General features: G+C 44.4%; 1 protein-coding gene across 1 annotated transcript in view; it reads right to left on the bottom strand.

Annotated features, from left to right (window-relative positions):
- Positions 1-2260: 2260 nt before the first annotated feature.
- pdzd2 (PDZ domain containing 2) overlaps positions 2261-21683 on the bottom strand; it is a 34291-nt gene continuing 14868 nt past the window's right edge. Inside the window, exons 3-27 of the mRNA XM_044026094.1 lie at positions 20990-21456; positions 19817-20270; positions 18058-18203; positions 17528-17660; positions 16237-16377; positions 15820-15904; positions 15550-15698; positions 14722-14841; positions 14197-14311; positions 13673-13746; positions 13256-13478; positions 12466-12583; positions 12242-12374; positions 11413-11500; positions 11223-11326; positions 10989-11133; positions 9673-10517; positions 8813-8957; positions 6758-7468; positions 4919-6500; positions 4174-4297; positions 4006-4107; positions 3349-3601; positions 2926-3033; positions 2261-2592 (exon numbers count right to left, since the gene is read on the bottom strand). Of these exons, the coding sequence (XP_043882029.1) occupies positions 2549-2592; positions 2926-3033; positions 3349-3601; positions 4006-4107; positions 4174-4297; positions 4919-6500; positions 6758-7468; positions 8813-8957; positions 9673-10517; positions 10989-11133; positions 11223-11326; positions 11413-11500; positions 12242-12374; positions 12466-12583; positions 13256-13478; positions 13673-13746; positions 14197-14311; positions 14722-14841; positions 15550-15698; positions 15820-15904; positions 16237-16377; positions 17528-17660; positions 18058-18203; positions 19817-20270; positions 20990-21456 (6609 nt within the window). The 3' untranslated portion in view covers positions 2261-2548. The remainder of the gene's footprint in view (positions 2593-2925; positions 3034-3348; positions 3602-4005; positions 4108-4173; positions 4298-4918; positions 6501-6757; positions 7469-8812; positions 8958-9672; positions 10518-10988; positions 11134-11222; positions 11327-11412; positions 11501-12241; positions 12375-12465; positions 12584-13255; positions 13479-13672; positions 13747-14196; positions 14312-14721; positions 14842-15549; positions 15699-15819; positions 15905-16236; positions 16378-17527; positions 17661-18057; positions 18204-19816; positions 20271-20989; positions 21457-21683) is intronic.

The following is a 21683-nucleotide window of genomic DNA, read 5'->3' as shown; positions in this document are numbered from 1 at the left end:
TGTGGGAACCCGGCTTTCTCTCAGTGCTGCAAACTGTTTTTGGTGTAATTATTACACACTTTTGAATCTGTTCATTTCTCAGGCAGAATATTTCAATAACTGAGCAGAAAAAAAATGTGATGAAACATTAAATGAATCACTGCCACTGTGACGCTGTGTGAACCCATTAAAGTTAAGAATCATCATTCAATCTACAACTAAAGCTTTAAATAAGACAGATAACATACATACGGCATCATTTAATGTATATATACTGTATATACACATCATTTTCATCCTAAAAAAGTCATGTGGTCTGGTAAAACATGTCTGCCTTTGTGACTGATGATCCTGATTTGTTACTACAGGGGGCGACGGTGGCTCTTTCCAACTTTCCAGTTCTTTAAACCTGGAAAGTTGTGGCTCCAATTCTCTGGTAGCACGGGAAAGACGTGTGAATGTAGCGTCAACAGCTTTGAGTGGTCATCAAAACTAGAAAATACAGACCATAATATAATGCAAAAACAGTGGAAGAGTTTCATTCGATTCAAAGACAATCCAACATATTTGGACGTATTTTGAGTTGTGTGGGTTGTAATTGGCGTCTTTTATGAATTCATCATGGATTTTTCCAAATATTCCAAATATTCCAAATATTCTCTGCTCGTTGTGCCGAGCACTGTCCTCTGAGAGCTGCTTCAATGATTTAGGAGCTGAAGTTTAACATTAACAACCACAACATGAACAATGATACTTAAATAGAAAAGAACCGACTGTATATCAACTGCTTCTAGAGTTCTGATCACGTGTAACCGCAAACCAAAAACTAAAATCATATTTCACCCAGATGTGTGCCGCAGGTGCACCTTTGGTAAATTGCCGTGGGAATAACACACAACTCCTTATATGGACATCCTGGCCTTGTGTGTGTGTGTGTGTGTGTGTGTTCATAGGTCACATATTCAGGCTTTTTTTCATCTTCTTGTGTTGTTGAGTCAAAGTTACGTCTATTTTTACTTGTGATACAAAGTAGCAATAATTGTGCAGAAGTCACAAAACAGACGTTTTTTTCTTTTTGTTCATAAAAATGAGCCACGTGAACTTTGAACTGTGACGTTTTTCCACATTTCACAAATTCAGTCTGAATGTAAACATGTGAAAAGTAGAATTGTTTCATCAGATTGTGCAGGTTGTGCACGTTCTTGTAGCGTCTGTATAAACTGTGCGTTTAAACGTAGTCATTTCTTCAAGAAAACTCCACATTATTTCATTGGAATCTCAGTTTTGGTTCAGGAGCGTTCACTCTGAGGTTTAACAGTGCTGATTAAATCTTTATGGAGATCTGGCGCCATCCTGTGTCCACAGACCTAAACTACAGCACGTTACCCAAAGAGGGAATGAAGACGTTCCATGGTGCATTTTTAAAAAACGATTATTTGTAGAGAATATTTTTGTCCCTTGTCTTCAGGCCAGTTGAATATTATATTTGTTTTAATTGAAAATAAAAGAATAAATCACGCATAATTACCATGTTTCCTAAACCATCATCAGAATCATAGTAAGGTTTTAAATAAGCATCTTTACCTTGAGTGAGTTTGTATCTGTCATGTAATCTTAAATTATTCTTTCAGACACATTGTTTTACATACAATTATTTCACAATCTTTTACACATCATACCTGAACAGTTACTATCAAGTATTGTCATGTACTTCTTCACTTGTCTCCTTCCTGTATGTCATGGTAGTGTGGATGTATTACTGCCCTCTGCAGGACGAGACTGAACTTACACATGTGTTATTATTCTGTGCATCATTCAGCAGGCTCTATCATAACTGTGTGTGTGTGTGTGTGTGTGTGTGTGTGTGTGTGTCACCTGTTCCACCGTGAGTCCGACTGCTTTCTCCTTCACATCCTGCAAAAAACACACCTCATCTTCACTTTATCATATTTTTAACATCATATTTTCATTTATTCCTTCATTTCAAACAGCCCGTGGTCTGGTGGAAAGGGAACTTGCCTTGTAACCGCTGGGTTTCTGACATTCCAGGGGCTCAAGGTACCCGATCCCCACAGCTCCCCATTGAGTGGGTTAACTGGACACTCTGAATCCACCACGTGCCGCTGATCCCACGCCTGGATAAACCGGAGGGTTAAAAAAAATAATGGCAACCACTAGAGAGGAAGAAGCCTGTTGTCAGTGTTTGTAATCTGCAGGGAGAACGTCCTCTGAACAGAACAAATGTGGATTCTAACACTTAACAAATAATGTGTTCACATGGTGACTTTGTTCTTTTTATTTTAAGAAAGCACAAATGAAAACCAAACGTTTCATTCACAGTAAATCTACTGTTAGTGGTCCATCCACGTTTACCTTTGTTATAGGAACAACACAGACAAGAGAAAACACAATCTATAGATTTTAAAAAGTGGTCATATTGTCTTTGTTTCTGCTGCTCAGCCACACCCTGTTTCACATTGTTCCATATTCTTGATCACTATGGTCCGGGATTCTTGTCATGGATGAGGAGGTTGTTGTGGCCTCAGTAGTGGTCCTGGTGCGCGAGGACCTAATCCCCAACCTGGATGAGTTCTGACAGCTCTGCAGCACCTTCTGTTAAAGAGGAAAGAAGCAGCTTTCACACGTGTGTCACGATACAGGTTTACAGATTAAAGAGATAGTTCAGGTTTTTTGAACTTTTTGGTTCTAGGTGACGGGCGAGCAGCACGGTCAGTTTAAGGGTTTAATCCCAGATAATCCAATCAAAACATTATAAAAATCATCATTATTATCTGTGTCATGTTTTTGGAAGAAACATGAATTCACATAAAAACCTGAACCAGGAGAAACACGGGGAAAGTGATAAAAACATGCACACACACAGTCACGTCATGAGCATTTACCTCTAATATCTACTTTCTGACAGACTTATGGAGAGCAGGTCACCTTTGAAGAGACGTTTGACCAGGAGAGGCCGGTCTCCCTCCACACTGAAGCCCAGGCCTGCTGAGGTCTTCTGAAGCTCCACCGTTAAAACACCACCTGGACCGACATCTGCAATGTAACGTCACGTCACGTCACGTCACGTAGTGTAACGTAACGTAACGTCACGTCACGTCACGTCACGTCACGTCACGTCACGTCACGTCACGTCACGTCACGTCACGTCACGTCACGTCACGTCACGTCACGTCACGTCACGTAACGTAACATACTCTAATTAAACAACCTCTACTTCCTGTTATTGAAGAGGAAATGAATGAGTGGGTCCACAAGGACTTTGTGATGTTCTGAGAAAAATACAAACAATCTGCTCTCCAGATAAAAAAGACGAGGTCAAGTAAAGGTGAGTGACATCAGAGGATTTACCTGCACCAGCTTCCAAAGACTTCTTCTTTAGATGGTTGACTGAGTCCTGTCTGACAGAGACACTCGTTCCAGAATCCTTGTCTCTCCTAATGACCACTAAGACTGGACTGGACAGTCTGGATTGATGAAGGAGGGACACGACCTCTCCGTGGGTTTTACCCTCCACACTTGTACCGTTGATGGAGACGAGCCTGTCCCCGCTCTGGATTGTTCCTTCCAGACTTGCTGCACCTTTAGTGAAGACCCGATGAACCTGGACACACAGGTTACGTTACGTTACGTTAAATTACATTAAATTACATTATATTATGTTATATTATATTATATTATATTATATTCAGTGAGTTTGTTTTCACATCAGATTCTGCTTCTAACTTGAGTGTAAATGAAACACAGAAACATGGTTAATGAGAGCTTGGTCCTCATAGTTTGAGTTTGAGTTTGAGTTTGAGTTTAGGTGGTATCCTGACACGGCCTCTCACTAACACATTGCTAGTAGTAAAAAGTAGTTAGTAGTTAGTTAAGTGTTTTCATAGATTGAAGCTCTTCTTCTTCCAGGGTTAACTAAGAATGTGAACCATCAAAATCAACTATGAAGAACAACACATATGAATATGAGCTCATACAGTAAGTTTCTGTGTGTTCACGTGTACTTACAACTACTGCCCTCTGCTCAAGGTCATCTCCACCAGCGACACTAAAGCCCAGTCCTGACCCTTCCTCTTTACACAGGATGACAAGGCGAGTGTCTCCAGTCACCTGCAGAGAGTTCACGTTTACACACAACAGCAGTGACATGACACAGTCTGAAGAATCAGGTGTTACCTCAGAGAAGGACTCTTCCTCGGCCTCCTGAATCATCGTCTTCACCATCAGCCTCGCTGTCAGAGAGGGCAGCGAGGTTTGCAGCTCATGCTGATTCACAGGAGAACTGAGCAGCTCCTGTAAACTGTGGACAGATCGTAACACACGCATTATTCTTATCTTTGTTCTCACCAAGGTGAATAAAGAGATTTTACACTAATATTACTGACACGATGAAGAGGTTTTACACTAATATTACTGACACGATGAAGAGGTTTTACACTAATATTACTGACACGATACATGATGAAGAGGTTTTACACTAATATTACTGACACGATACATGATGAAGAGGTTTTACACTAATATTACTGACACGATGAAGAGGTTTTACACTAATATTACTGACACGATACATGATGAAGAGGTTTTACTAATCCAACAATAAACCAATGATTCATGTATATCATGTGTTCAAACTCGGACGGCAACACTTAATTCATCCATAGAATATGACCCATGGTGGCTGAAAACTGCTTGTTACATAATGATTCTTCATAATAATCAACCATTCAAAAACATAATGATCCAAGTCCCATTAAGACAAAGTAAACCAGCCACAGCATTTAAATGTATTAGAGTTCACTTAGAGAATAAGAAGAAGAAGGAGGAGCTAGTTCTTTTAAGACTTTCTGATATTTATTCATACATTTATATAAATACATATTTATAGCCATGGTTCTCAAACTGTGGTACATGTCCTCACCTGATGGACCAGCCGGCCTCGGGGCTTCTCTGCAGACTCTCTTCAGTGGACCCTGGTTCACCGTGGCTCATCATCTCCACTGTGGGTGGAAAACGCTCCGTCTCTGGGTCTTCGGTGGGTTCTCCTGCAGGACGGATCTCCGTGTGTGTCTTCTCTGGGTTAGTCCTGAAGTCCTCGGTGCAGAGCTTCTCCAGTTCAGGCATGCTGAGCGCTCTGAGCTGCTGCAGCCTGCTGCGTGGAAGTCTGCCATGTTTCCTCCGCAGCACTGGAGGCGTCTGTGGAAGCTCCGCAGCAGGACTGTGTCTGTGTGGATGCTCCAGGTTGGAGGAGGGTTTACCAACAAGAGGTGAGCAGAGTGTGACGGGGGTTCGATTCTCCGTGTAAGACGTAAAACTCCGCTGCCGTGTCCTGCATCCAGCAGAGTTAACTGAACCCATGTAACCAGCGATCCTCTGGTTAATGGAGGCTCTGTACGACAGTGCATACGACTGACTCTCACTGCTTTTAGCCACAGGCTTGTCAAAGTGAGCCAAGTTCTCAAAGGATTTGATTTTATGTCGGACAGAGAAGGGACTGCAGTCTGTGGAGAAGCACTGTCTCTCTGATACTTTCACATACAGTCGAGACGAGCTGGACTTTGGCCTTTCACTGACATCAGAACCAGGATTTGAAGGATTTGAGCAGTGACTGGTGGTTGAATTTGATTCTGCAGAAGGACAAAGTGCATCAGAGACCAAAGTATCTGTTCTTTCTTCACTGGACAGGTCAGGAGACGGCACAGGGGCTCGTTTTGGAGCGGAGTTTAAATTCACTGATTCATAGAGTGGCAGGACTGCTGAGGGTGAGGAGGACAGCTGAACCTCTATAAATGTCCTCTGAGTGGAAGGTTGGGCTGGTTGTCCTCTGGCCTGTACACAGTGTAATGTCCCGCCTGCACAGTGCTCAGGTGGATCTGGTCTTTCATTGATCACGTCAGTCTGGATACTGGACATGTGTAACATTGATGCCTGGCTCAGGGGAACATCATCATTTAAAGGGTTTTGGACAAACTCTCCCTGTGGTTTGTTCTTACTCTTTATACTCAAGCCTTTCAGTTTGGGATCATCTGAGTCTGCTCTCACACCACAGTCTGGATTCTCAGGCTCTTCTGAGCTGGACCTCTTCATGAGTGACGAGTTTATGTTAGTGTCATATTCCAAAGTCTTTTCTCTGGAAGTCACGGACGCTGAGGGTCTGGTATCTGACCTGCTGGTGCTGGAGCAGGAGGTCTCTGCTGAAGGCCAGGGACTCCTTTCTGAGGACAGACAGGTATCTGCAGAGAGACTCTGTGTCACACAGTGTGTATCTGGTGAGGAGGGCCTGCTGTAAATACTGTATTCTTTAACTTTGTCACATGATTCATTTTGGGACACAGGTGGTGGACTGTCTGCAGAGTGGACTGGAGCTTCTGTAGAGAAGGAGGCTGTCGTCACAGAGTTTTCTCTGTTTTTCACTAGATCAGAGGTCAGGTCAGAGGTCAGACCTGAGGTCAGATCAGAGGTCAGACCTGAGGTCAGTTCAGAGGTCAGGTCAGAGGTCAGACCTGAGGTCAGAGGTCAGACCTGAGGTCAGTTTCAGTTCAGGTTCAGGTCAGAGGTCAGACCTGAGGTCAGTTCAGTGGTCAGGTCAGGGTCAGATCAGAGGTCAGGTCAGAGGTCAGATCAGAGGTCAGACCTGAGGTCTGAGGTCAGAGGTCAGAGGTCAGGTCAGAGGTCAGTCAGGTCAGAGGTCAGACCTGAGGTCAGTTCGTCAGTTCAGAGGTCAGTTCAGCGGTCAGGTCGGTCGGGTCAGAGGTCAGACCAGAGGTCAGATCAGAGGTCAGACCTGAGGTCAGACCTGAGGTCAGTTCAGAGGTCAGTTCAGAGGTCAGATCAGAGTTCAGGTCAGAGGTCAGGTCAGAGGTCAGGTCAGTGTTTGTGTCCAGGCGGCTGACGTGCTGAAAAGGTGAAGCTGTGTTTAGCGTCAGGTTGAAATCAGCAGCAGCAGGTTTCTGTGCATCGCGTGAACAAATCTCCACGTCCTCCTCCTCTGAGGACGACTCATGAAGACCTCCACGACAGTTCACCGTCATGTTCGTGTGAGAGCTGTCACTGTTGGAGTCACTGTCATCTCCTCTGGGGTACATGCTTTTACACACAGTGTTTTCCTGTGGTTGGTTCACATGCGTCGTCTCCATGGGAACAACGGAACATTCCTCATGTCTTTCATCCACAGCAGAGTCGTCCAGGACACGGGACTGTCGGTCTTCCTCAGACACGTGGACAGGACGTTGGACGACACAGTGGGACGATGTCTCGTGTGAGGGGCTTTTATCATGGCAGAGCTTCACTTCAAGGACAATGTCATCTATGTCAGTGACTGGCGTTCCACAGTCGTGGTCTGTTGGGGTTCTGTGGTTGGGATTCTCTGAATGTGTCCCACAGTTCCCTGCTGCACATCTGGCTGCGTTCAGTCTGGAGACTCCATCACTGCTGACTGATGACATCATCAAACTGGAGAGATGGTCTACAGCTGGAAGCACAGATGAAGGATGAGCAGGTATGTGTGGAGTTAATCACATGACACGTCATTTAGAGCCGTTCTTAAGATACTGAAGATTCTATCAGGTGACTAAAATCTGTTTTTTATGATGTGAATTATTATTATTATTATTATTATTATTTTTTATTATTATTATTATTATTATTGGGATGTTTACAATGATGTTGAGTTTACTGTGAAGCTACAGCTGATCAGAAGTCGTCAGCTGAGGATGAATCGGTGTCACGATTGTTCAGATGTGAAGACACATTCAGGACACATCTGGATACATTCACACTTCCACTTAGATACATTTACATCTAAACAGATAGATATTCATACCAGGTCTGAACATGATGATTGAAAATAGCTGGTGCATAAACATGTACGGTCTAATTGTCCTAAATCCAGTTAGTGGTTAGTAAAGAAAGATTAAAGTGCAGATTCTGCTGTGGTCATTTAATGATTGATCTGTTTCTGTCGCTGACAGGTGGATGTTGAAATGAACAGATGTTATATAACAGTAGTGTGATCCACAGCATTATCTGTTCTACACTTCACTAACATCTACAGCTGAGTTATGATCACATGCACACACAGGGATGAACTGCAGGGGAACTATTCTACCACTAAAGGTCAAATAGACTGTATGATATAGTCACCGTGGACAGGCTGCTGTGGGAGGGTGAGTGAGGGAAGGTTGGTCCTACATCTTAGAACAACGTAAAAGGGAAAGAGATGGTTTCTCTATTTAATACTGAGCAGCATTCTGCCACTGAAGACTGAGAATCACACACACACACACACACACACACACCACAGCTCATGTAGGAACACGGCCACAAATCTATTTAATTCTGAGGAATTCTTCCAGTCGTGGGAAATCTGAATGTGTCTGTGGTGAAGAGCGATCGCAGCTGTGTCACTGACACACGTGCAGCTCTCATGAGTTCAACTACAGTGACATGTTCCATGTTTAGTATTCAGTGTGACAGAAAGAGTCATATCCCAATCATTAAACAGGGATTTTAAAGGTAGAGTTGAGAGATAGACAGCAAAGATATGATAGACTGAAGGAGCATAGATGTTTGTTCTACTCCTTCATCTGATCATCATCCATGTTTTCACAGAGGAGGAGCGTCCATGTCTCAGGTCTCAGGACAGCGTCACACACATTAAAGACTCTGCATTTGTTTCCAGGTAGTTGTGTGAGTGTTGTGTGAGTGTTGTGTGAGTGTTGTGTGAGTGTTGTGTGAGTGTTGTGTGAGTGTTGTGGTTCCATTCATACTATCATACTAGCAACGTTTTAGCCTTTCCTTAAAAACAGAGTCTCACCTGACACGGGTCTCTTGACCTCCAGAGACAGAGTGGTGGGAAGGCTGTGCATCAGCTCACAGATCTCCTGGTAGCTCGAGGAACACACCAGCAGCTCTCCAATCTTTACTATTTCATCTCCAGGACACAGCACAGCTGGAGATACCTGCAGATACAATCACACGTGTCAGTCACGTCTGATCGTAATGTTTGATAGAAGAACGACCACAGAACAACACACAAGGTTGTGTTGCATGAACGTACGGTGAAGATATCCAGGATATGTGAGAGAGCCTCAGACTCAGACTAACTTCATCATGACTTCAGTCTGAAACCAGGATGAGAAGGCGTGGCCTGGGCAGGTGTAATTTATCCAGGTAAATGCACATTCACGTCTCAGTCACAGATTTTTCAGTGCCACTGAAGCTTATCATAGAAACTCATGAAGAGATGAAACACTTGATCATCAAACAGTGAAACAGAAGATCAGAGTCTGACTGGATCATGTGGTTAGACAAAAACCACATGATCCAGTCAGAACCTCTGTGATGAATCAATGCATCTGATCCTGAAACACTGTGTCCTGACAGACAGTATCAGAGCTTCATCATCCTCCTCCTCCTCCTCCTCTCTCATGGTGACAGAAACATCATGTTTGTCGTCATGCTGTGACGCTGCGTCATCAGGTGTCAGTGTGTGAGACTGAGATTAGACTGAGATTAGACTGAGATTAGACTGAGATTAGACTGAGATTAGACTTCACTTCCATGATCAGCTGACAGTACTGAACAGTTGAGGCTGGTTCTGTTCACAGAGACCACACAGAGGCAGAATAACAAAGACACAGCTCACCACTGTAGAAGTGACCCTATCACACGTACCCGCTCTGCTGCACCAGCCTTTAACCCCGTGATGACGACTCTTAGAGGAGACGACAGGATCTCCAGGTCCAGTCCGAACGACTCGCCCGCTCTTCTCGTCAGAATCACGGCGTCGATGGCGCAGACGCCCGCGAGCTCACTGACGTCGCCCTTCTTACACAGCTGATGGGTCGCAGGGATTCTGCCACACTGTGAGGGCGGAGCCGGGGGCGGGGACAGAGAAGGATCATCTTTGGACTTCTGCTGCTGGGACAGGTTCGGTGCTTCGATGCTCATCATACTTTTGACCCGCGTCACTGCTTTGTGCTCGAGCTTGGGCGAGCGCTTTGACTCCAACTGTCCGTCATCCTGCTTCGTCTGGTTGTCATTAACAACGGTCAGATTATTAGACACGGAGCCCGCACTCATCGCCACCCTGGCCTTGTCTTTGTCATCTAACGGGCAGCGGACAGACATGAACGCTGACTCAGAACCAGGCGACTTATCGTTGACACCTCCCTCACACTGTGAGGAGCTGCCACAGGGAGGCGTGGACACATCACGGCTTCCACACCTCTGTAAATCCACACCATCTTCACTCTCTCCATCCACGTCTAACGATGATGTCATGGATGTGAGGACAGCAGCCACTGGGTGGGGTTTGGTGTTTCCAGCGTTGTCTGACTCTTCGTCATCATCACTGAGCTCATCGTCGAAGCACATCACCCGCCGCTGACGCAGCAGCGGGCTGCGCACCGACGCGGGGCTGGAGGTCACAATGACGGGCTGACACGCCTCCTGTCTGTGGTGATTGACAGGGAGCGGCTCGCTGTCGTGGGCGTCCTCTGTGTGGGAGGAGCCGAGGGCTGAGAAGAGGCCACAGGCAACAAGAAAGTTTTATTATATTATTAAAACTGTCATGTTGTCAAATCCTAAACATCTGGATAACCAGCAGTAGTAACTAGTAGTGTAGTATAGTATAGTGTAGTACAGTTAAGTATGGTATAGAACAGCACAGTATAGAATAATATAGTGTAGTAAAAGACAGTATGATTGACAGATGACAGTATGTGTCCATCCTAAAATATCACCAAACAATTATTATAATTATTATTGTTGTTATTTCCATAACTGTTTCATCTGTAGATTATTTTTCTTAATGAATCGATTTGTTGTTTTTGTCCATAAAATGTAAAATTTCCTGATGATGTTTGAATGATTTGGAGCAAAAAAATCAAAATAAAAAACAAAACAAAGAAAATATTTGGATTTAATTCTAGGCTATTTTCTTACTACATCCCATAATGTTGGAATGTTGTCCTGTAAAAGAACTTTACCATGTGTGTGTGTGGCGTTGTCTTCCCTCTGCTGAGGGAGAACCTCGACGCTGTCACTCAGCATGGAGTCGGACATGAAGGAGTGGCTGGACGTGTCCTGGCAGAAGTACTGAGACAACTCTGCCTCTGAGCTCAGGGATCCCTGCTGCAGAGACGCCAACGTGCAGCAGCATCACAGCAAGTGAATAAAACACGTTTGAGCACAAGTCGACCAGAGAATGAGCGGAGACTTACTCTGCTGGCAGGCTCCAGGAACCTCTTCATGGTCCAGCTCAGAGCAGGAGAGACGCTTCCCTGTCTGTCCTTCATGGACGGACAGGGACTCTTACAGGACAGACCTGCAGTAAAGAGGTCAGAGGGCAGAGGTCACACACGGCGGAATCATACGTTTAACCTTTGAAATGATGGCAGACGAGAAAAAGACCTTGTGACTGAGGAGAGTTTCTGCTCCTGCTGCTTTTGTCCCGGTGTGTGGATCGAGCGATCATGTGATCCATCTCCTGTTCTGACACCTGAGATAAAAACACATGATATTATACACGTTACTTTAACTTCTTAACATTTTGAACATTTTATGTCTACGTTTGAAACGTAAACAGTTCTATGTCTACGTTTAAAAACGTAAACAGTTCCATGTCTACGTTTAAAAACGTAAACAGTTCTATGTCTACGTTTAAAAACGCAAACAGTTCTATGTCTACGTTTAAAAACGCAAACAGTTCTATGTCTACGTTTGAAACGTAAACAGTTCCATGTCTACGTTTAAAACGTAAACAGTTCCATGTCTACGTTTGAAACGTAAACAGTTCCACGTTTGAAAGCGTGAAAACGTAAACAGTTCTATGTCTCGTTTAGCGTAAAAGAGTTCTATGTCTACGTTTAAAAGCGTAAACAGTTCCATGTCTCACGTTCTATGTCTACGTTTAAAAACGCAAACAGTTCCATGTCTACGTTTGAAAACGTAAACAGTTCCATGTCTACGTTTAAAACGTAAACCGTTCCATGTCTACGTTTAAAATGTAAACAGTTCTATGTCTACGTTTAAAAACGCAAACAGTTCTATGTCTACGTTTAAAACGTAAACAGTTCTATGTCTACGTTTGAAACGTAAACAGTTCTATGTCTACGTTTGAAACGTAAACAGTTCTATGTCTACGTTTGAAACGTAAACAGTTCTATGTCTACGTTTGAAACGTAAACAGTTCTATGTCTACGTTTAAAACGTAAACAGTTCAGATAGTCTGGACTCTTACTTTAGGGTTCGGGTGTCTGCTTATAATGAGACTGACGGGTCCTGGTCCACATTCACTGAGGATGGCATAAGCCTCACTGAGAGCAGCATGACGGAGACTGACTGAGTCCACCTCCAGAATCTGATCTCCACGACTGCACAGAGGACCAAAGGTGTCAACAACAATAACAACAACACGAGAACATAACCAACAAACAGTCCATGAACGTCTCAGTAAGACAGAACCTGAGTCTGCTGTCCATCTTGGCCACAGATCCCAGAGCCAGGCTGTGGATGTAGATGCCCGGAGCAGAGTTCTCCAGAGTCAGACAGCAAACTCCAATCCCCAAACCAACACCAGGCTCTGTGAGAACCAGCATGTGAGGAGTTAGCATCACTGCAAACGCAACCCTGAGGCCTGAGGCCTGAGACCTGAGACCTGAGGCCTGAGGCCTGAGACCTGAGGCCTAAGGCCTGAGACCTGAGGCCTGAGACCAGAGACCTGAGAGTACAGTGTGTGTGTATGTCCACGATGAACCTGACCACAGTAAACATCAAATCTTATCTATGCAACTGTACAGTGCAATAGAGCAGTGATTACTAAGCTCTGGGTCGAGACCCACAGATGGGTCCTAGAAGACATTTTCTGGGTCCACATAGACAATAGAACCTTTTTAGTTTAGATGTATGTGAATATTTTTAAATTAACCCAAAATATCTTACAATGATTTACTCAATTCAAAATGATATGAGTTGATACAGATTTGTCACTAGGTTGTGAACAAATTCAGGATTTATATTGTGATTTAAGTCACAACCATTTAGGAATCACTGCACGACTACGAGAGTGAAGAGTTTTGGTCGTCAGTCCAGCAGCTGAATCTGAGTAACAGGAAAAACCTGGATACAAATCTGCTTTGACCTGATAACGTTCAGTCAAGGATGTCGTGAACATGACAAAGAACCAGGTCCTCACTCCTAATGAAGACATTAATGTACTTGAATATGGACCTGATCCGGGTTTGAGTTTCCTGACCTTTGTGAAGTGTGACCTCCATGATGATGCAGTCTTTCGGACCAGGACCAGGACCCTTACGTCCATCTGCCTCTTCAAACCCTGAGGGGACCGGCGTTCCTCCGCTGGTGTTGGAGTTTGGAGAACTGGAGCGGCTGAGGAGGGTCGGGGTGGGACACGGCGTCAGGCTGGGACTCCGCAGACGCGTTCGAATCGTCAGCGTCACGACGCCCTTTTTCAGCTGCTGTGGGAAAAACAGAAGATACAAAAACTAAAAGCACGGACATTTTACAACAGGGGTTCTCAAAGACTGGGTCGGGACCCACACATGGGTCGCAATATTTATGTTCATGGAATTAGAACCCCTCTGCTCATAGACTGATGATGCAGACACGGTGCTGACCCAGACCTGAGACACACACTAAACATCAAGTCCACCTTAAAGGTCTGGATGGCTTGTTGGTGTGTGAGTCCTTGAAGAGATTCTCCGTTCACCTCCAGGATCTCGTCTCCTGCACAGAGACAGAGACAGAGTCAGAGACAGAGACACAGTCAGAGACAGAGTCAGAGACAGAGTCAGAGACAGAGTCAGAGACAGAGTCAGAGACACAGTCAGAGACAGAGACAGAGACACAGTCAGAGACAGAGTCAGAGACACAGTCAGAGACAGAGACAGAGACACAGTCAGAGACAGAGACAGAGAGAGACTGAGACTGAGTCAGAGACAGAGTCAGAGACAGAGACAGAGACAGAGAGAGAGTCAGAGACACAGTCAGAGACAGAGTCAGAGACAGACAGAGTCACAGAGACAGAGTCAGAGACAGAGACACAGTCAGAGACAGAGACAGAGACAGAGACAGAGTCAGAGACAGAGACAGAGACAGAGTCAGAGACAGAGACAGAGTCAGAGACAGAGACAGAGACAGAGTCAGAGACAGAGACAGAGACAGAACACAGTTTACCTTCTTTCAGTCGTCCGTCAGCTGCTGCAGCTCCATGAGGGAAGATGGTTTTGACAAAAATCCCCATCTGACCACGTGCTGAGTCCTGACCTCCAACAATACTGAATCCCAGACCCTGAAACCGGACCATCACAGCACATTACAGGGACGGGTGGTAACACATGGAGAGGTTTGTTTGCAGTGTGTTCATCAATAACAGCAAGAGACTCACACACAGAGTGTTTACTACAGAACTTATGAATGAAGAGTCTGTATTTGTATAAATGACTCAGCCTGGGGCCACATGGTGGTGCAGTGGTTCACACTCTTGCCAGGTTTGGTCAGGCTTTTTGGCATGTGTGTGTGTGTGTGTGTGTGGTCCTTTCACCAGAGTGAAAATCTTTGTCCATGTTACACAAACATGACAATATAAAAACAGAGTGTGTGTGCGTGCACATGGTTGTGTGTGTTATTGTTCCACACACACACACACACACACACACACACACACACACACAGTGAGCTTTATTCATGGAGAGCACTCACCTTGCCCTGGCCTTTCATCAGCACGATACTAGAGATAATAGACGGCTGCGCCAGTCGCCATGGTGACTCCACTTGAACGGTGCTCAGGGAGCGGGCGGACTTCTTAATGATGGGATAATCCTGAAGGAGTGATGAATATGATAAGCAGCAAAAACAAGAAGAAGAAGAAGAAGAAGAAACATGATGAAAACTAAATGAAGGTTTCCTCATTATGGTTTAATGACATCACTCTGCAGCGACTCATTATATTATATTTATTATTATTTAGTGCAGAGGCTCTTCTGCATATTGTTGTGACAGTCACTGAGCAGTGTGTGTGTGTGTGTGTGTGTGTGTGAGGACAAAAAAACACACACACACACACACCAACCACAGGAAGTGAGGACATTGTGTCACACATTAAAAGAGACGTTTATGGCTTAAGACTTAAAGGTTTAGGTTAAGGGTTAGAGTTAGACTTAGGTTTAGGTTAAGGGTTAGAGTTAGACTTAGGTTTAAGTTAAGGGTTAGAGTTAGGTTTAAGTTCAGGGTCAGGATTAGGCACAAGATACTTCCATCAGGATGTTGTTGCTTGATTTAAAAAAACATGTGGTTTCACATTCATATGAAGCTGCAACTAACGATTATTTTCATAATCAATTAATCTGTTGATTATTTTCTTGATTAAGAAACTTAAACAATCAGAAATCTTGTTTTAATCATGAAAAAAAATTCAAACCAATTATCGAAATAGGTGTTGATTAAATGATTCATTGATGAATTGTTTCAGCTTAAAGTGTCCTGCCAGTCTCCATGTTTGAAGACGAGCCGGTCTACCTGCCGACTGACCTGTCTCACTCCAGCAGTATCTAGTTGTTGAGGTAGTGAATGTTTACGTCGAGCAGGAGCAGGTTTCTCCGTCACTTCACAGCCACTCGCACCGTTCTCCACAAACAGCTCGTCATCCTCGCCCACCGACTCCAGACGACTGCTCGCTGCTGAGAGAACACCAACAGGTACGGTGAGGGTGCGCTCTGAAGAGGAGTGTGAGGGTGAGTGTGAGGGTGAGGGTGAGTGTGAGGGTGAGGGTGAGGGTGAGGGTGAGTGTGAGGGACTCACCCTGGGATCTGCTGCAGAGCTTCATGAGTGTTGTGTTGTTGGCGGATCCTTTCGACGCCTCCACCAGACTCAGGTCTTGTAGTTTCTGCTCGTCAACAAAACACAACAAAAAAGAACAAAAACACAAACAATCTTTAACTTTAAACAGTTGTGTGTAGATTAAATTGTGTTTATTTATTAAAGTTTTTTTATATTCTTCATTCTTCTTTCATTCCTGGTCAGTGTCATTGTTCCGACATTTTGGATTGAAAGTTATTTTCATAATCCTGACACAGATTATCTGTATTGAATGATTTATTTGAAGGAGTCTGTTGAAGGTCCAGCCCTGTGATCAAAACACATCTGACTCACTCCTCCGTCTGGATTAACTGGGACAATCCCAGATTATGTTTCCCATCTGTGCCGTGCTGTGTGTACCTGGACTGGACTGTAGAGACTCGTGCTGCTGATGGACGTCTGCGGTGAGCGAGCGACACCAGCCTGACACCAGCTGCAGGTGTTCACCAGGTCAGGCAGACTGGTGGAGGGGAAGCTCTCTAATCCCACATCTGACTCCTCCTGCAGGGACAACCACGCGTTAATGTAGACAGGCAGGCAGGCAGACAGGCAGGCAGACAGACAGACAGGCAGACAGACAGACAGGCAGGCAGGCAGATAGGCAGGCAGACTTTCCTGGGTGTAACTGTAGTTCATTTCACTGTCATTTGGTTATAATGTCAAGATTTTGTGAATGTATCTCCATGACGGTGACTTTGTTTACTGTGTGTTGTCAGTTGTTGATGTTGTTGTTGTTGTTGTTGTTCCTGCTGCTGCACATGTGGAAGCAGGAGGTTACACACACACACACACACACACACGGACGTGTGGGAGCTGTTTAAAGATGAAATAATGCACATATTATTAATCTATATAAATATAAACTCTACATCACCAAGAAACTAAAACTAAAAAGAAACAAGTGCAGCAGAATATACTGTGTTGATTATTGTTGGACTTATTTATCTTATTATGAGTTTGTGAAAACAGGAGGTCACTCTGTTTCCTTTTTCCTCTGATGATGTAACAACTATTTTAGTTTGTCACTTGTCTTTTGTCCATTGTTGTTGTTGTACACCTCTAATGTGTGTGTGTGTGTGTGTGTGTGGTGTACTTGTGCATGAGTCTTTGTGAGGACCAAAAACATAAAGAAAAATATAAATAATGTCCATAGAAGACACCTTAAAATGTTTTTGTTGTTTGTGTTAGAATAAGGTGTGTGTGTGTGTGTGTGTGTGTGTTAGGCCTGTGATGGTTAAGGTTAGGGACCTTGTCAGGACCAGTATTCCTTATGATGATCAAAACCTGGTCCTAATAAGACTTAAACTCATTTATAAGGAAATGCTTAAGTTTAGGGCTAAGAATTGTATGTGGTTTATTAACTATAACCATTAAGTGGTTACAGTTAGTGACCAGTCACCTGGTTTAAGGCTGTCTTCATGAATGGAATTCAATGCAGTCCTAAAAAGAATAGGTATGCAAACCTGTGTGTGTGTGTGTGTGTTCCAGGTTGTGGGGACCTAACCCTGTTTAGACATGTTGTATGATCAGGATCAGATTATAGGCTGAGGTTGGGTTTAGGGTTGGGTTAGTATAGTTCTGGTGTGTGTGTGTGTGTGTGTGTGTGTGTGTGTGTGTGTGTGTGTGTGTGTGTGTGTGTGTGCAGACGTACACTGCTGGCCACCACCAGCTGCACCAGACCAGTTGTGGAGCGGAGGACAGCGACGGCGTCCTGATGAGTGAGACCAACCAGAGACTGACCATTGATCATCAGCAACTCATCACCAGCGTGGAGACGACCATCCCTGCACACACACACACACACACACACACACACACACACACACACACACACACACACACTACAGCTTTATTAAACACTCACTCACTGTTGAGCGCACTGAACATTTGACAACAGGAGCTGTTAGTTAATCCACTGCAGAGTCCATCACTAACTTCAAATGATACATGTTCTTAATCTGGATTAATTCCTAATAATAATAATAATGATACTTTTCTATCAAGAGTTAACTGTGTGTTAGTGGGCAGATGAAAGTCCAGCCTGTGTGATATTCAGTGTGTGGACGTGTTTTCTCTTAAAGCAGAAAAGTTCAAGCATTTCTTTACTTGTTTCAAATAACATGAAGAATAAAATCCTCATATACTATCAAAGAAATATGAGCCACATCAAAGAGCTTGTACCTGTGAATGGCTCCGCCCTCTTCTATATGAGCTATAACGATGCCGTGGGGAGAACGTTTGGAGCCACGCCCCCCTGTGATTTGTATGCCCAAGCCCTCCTGACCTTTCACCATATGCATCTTCCAGATGTGGCTTCCTGTTCTGGGCTGCAACACAAACACACACACACAAATACAAACACACAAACACAAACACAAACAACACAAACACAAACACAAAAAAACAACAACAACACAAACACAAACAAAACAACACAACACACACACACAAACACAAACAAAACAACAACAACACAAACACAAACAAAACAACACAAACACACACACAAACACAAATAAAAACACAAACAAAACAACACATACAAAACAACAACAACACAAATACAAGCACAAATACAAGCACAAACACAAACAACACAAACAAAACAAAACAACACAAACAAAAACAAAACAACACAAATAAAAACACAAACAAAACAACACAAACAAACAAAAACACACAAACACAAACAAAACAACACAATCAACACAATCACAACAACACAAACACAAACAAAAAGACAAAGACAAACAAACACAAACAAAACAAAACACAAACACAAACAAAACAACACAAACACAACAAAACAAAACACAAACACAAACACAGACAAAGCACACAATTGGTGAAAAGGGGCAAATGTGTTGCCCCGCCCACATTAAACACTTTCACACACACACATACACATCCATGTTGAGACAGGTAGTGATTTGAATGAACGATGAACTTCAAATTTGATCAGGACTCTGCACACGATGACAACAATGTTGTCACATGGTGTAGGCACTGGGGGGGCGGGACAGGATGAGGTGTTGGTACAGACTGAAGTTAGATATAAAATAGAAGATCAATGTGCTGATGAAGCACAAGCTCGACACATGTGAAGCACTCGCAGCATAAATCACGCTCACATTTCTGTTTAGACTCCAAACACCAAAACCACAATCTTTGAGAAGCAGCGTACAATAAGAACCAAGACCCAGAACCCAGACTGGATCAGGTTCTCACCAACAAGTCTAAATATATCAAAGACCTCACCTCCTTCATTTGACTTGGAGTATTATGGTATGTCTGTGTGAGTTCAGGCAGTGAGATACAGACACAGCATGTGACAGTCAGAGCTGATGATACATTATTGTTCCAGAGAAGATCAGTCTCTATCCTCACTGACCTTTACATTTCTCTATCTGTGATCAAGTGTTTCCCTGTCAATAATTCTGGCAGCCGTGGCCCAGTGGAGAGGGATCTTGGCTTGTAATCAGAGGATTGGCAGTTTGGACCCCGGCCACATCCATGTGGCTGATGTTGTTGCTGAGAGCTATGGTTGTGTCCTGTTCTTATTTGAATGAAACCTTGTTGAGTAACTTTCTCTATATTATTATTATTATAATAACACACGTACTAAATGGATTGTTAACTATTTGATCATCATCAGTTTGAGTGTTGAGAAAAATCATCAGATGAATCGATTATGAAAATAATGGTTGTTGTGTTTTCTCACTTTGACTGATGTTCTCAGTCAGCAGCAGTTTATCCATCCTGTCAGTGAGCGTCCTCAGCGTCCTATCTATTCTCTGTCGTCACAACAGAACAACGTCACACTGCGCAGCACTGACCCAGACCCAGACCCAGACCCAGAGCTTTACCAGCACAGACTGAGCGTTACCAGAGTGAGAGCTCGTTTAAAGTACCTGCTCATGAAGCTCTGAATGTGTCTCACCTGGCTCGAGGCTTCACTGCTAAATGAATCCATGTTGAAGTCCAGCAGCTCGCTGTGACAGCGCGCAGGCAGCGTGGCGGCGCCTCGACCGTGCAGATGCGGCGCCGCCGGCCTCATCTGGACAAAGTTCTCCTCTGTGGAAGCGTGAGAGGAGGGAACGAAACCTGAGTCGTCGCTGGGATCAGCGGGAAGAGACGAGCTGAAACCATTGCAGCAGCTCTGGAGTTCTGAGTCCGTGCTGTCCCTGTTGTCTCGGGTGAACGACGACCGGGATATGACGCCGAACTTGCGGGTGCGTTTGCCGTTTGTTGCTGCGTCGCAGGGCCGGGACACGGATGTGTCACTGCACACGGCGCCATTCACTTCACACGGAGCGAGAGGAGCCTGACGCTTGACGCGTCGCAGCAAGATCATGTAGATACAGCCTCCAGTCCAGCACTGGTCAGCCAGGTAACTGCAAGAATTCAGACACTCAGGTCAGTGGACAGAAAGAAATACTAAAATCCTCACATGCAAAGATTCAGTCAGTCATCTTAAAGGACTCGTTCTCCTGCACCAAAGCCCTGAGTCTGTGTGTCTGAGGTAAATGTGAACAGATCTTAAGTTTCACGACGTCCACGGAGCTGGAGAGAAACTCATCTGTATTCATGTTGTTTGACTTTTTGAACCACAACACGGACACGGAAGCCTTCTGTGAGTGAGAGCATGAAATCCAGCACGCATCGATCCTGCAGAAGCTGCTCAGTCCCACATGACAGAGGTGAGAAGGTCAAGTTTAGAGTAACCACACGATGCTGACAGAAAAGCTCAACATGATAAAGAGCTTGTATCCTGTGAGGAGCCGGGGGTAAAGGGGGCTGAGGAGGGGGCGTGTTAAGGGTCAGAATCACATGTTCTCAAAAATCTGTTGATTATTCTTCGATTCATCGAGTGTTTTGTTCCATGAAATCAGAAATGTTTCATCGACATATCACAACACTTGGTTTTTATGGTCTGTTTCTCATCGTGATCAACACTCAAAGCTCATTCACTCATTCACACCTTTTAATGCAGTCACAGCACTGATTTTCTATGCACATTGGTACGATGCCTGTGCACCAATATAATCACTCTTCACCTGGTGTATAAGAGTTCACGATGACATCATACACAGTTGCTCTACAGTCACATTACCTGGCTCCACTGACGTCCACTCCCACCATCAGCTGTCCGTTCAGTGACAGCACCTCGTCCCTCAGTTTGATCCTCCCACAGCGAGCAGCTGGGCTCTTCTTCTTCACCTCCGTCACCCAGATGCAGCCCACGTCCAGGACGGGCCCCTGGTCCCGCCTCCTCCTCGGACCGCCCTTCTTTCTCCCGTCAGGGTCCCCGAAAATGGGGATATTCCCAAAGCTGAGGCCAAACTCGGGCGTGTCCCCGTCGTCTTTGGTGAGGGAGAGGGCGTGGACCTCTACGTCTAACCCCTCCCCCCTGCAGGAGGAGGGGCTGGTTGATGGACTGACTGACGGCGCTGCTTCATCCTCCATGAAGTTGAAGTGAATGTACTCCACCAGCTTGTGAACGGCAGCCAGACACACGCTGACGGTGTTAACGCTGCTGCTGCTGCTGCTGCTGCTGCTCACAGCGTCGTGATCCTCAGGCTGCAGAAGCAGCGAAAGAAGCTTTAAACAACTCTCATTTATCAGCTAATATTTGTTTACTTCTAATCAAAACATATAAATATGACACCATGAATGAAATAATAATGTTAATAATACATGTTACTTTGTTTCATTTTAATTGTATTCCATTTGCAGCTGTCGAGCATGTATTTATATTTTATTCTTATTTATTCTACTGTAACATCTTTACATCTAAATGAATAAAA

This window comes from Solea senegalensis, linkage group LG5, assembly GCF_019176455.1.
Source record: "Solea senegalensis isolate Sse05_10M linkage group LG5, IFAPA_SoseM_1, whole genome shotgun sequence".
NCBI lineage: Eukaryota > Metazoa > Chordata > Actinopteri > Pleuronectiformes > Soleidae > Solea > Solea senegalensis.
The sequence above is the reverse complement of the archived record's forward strand: the minus strand, read 5'-3'. Positions and strand labels throughout refer to the sequence as shown.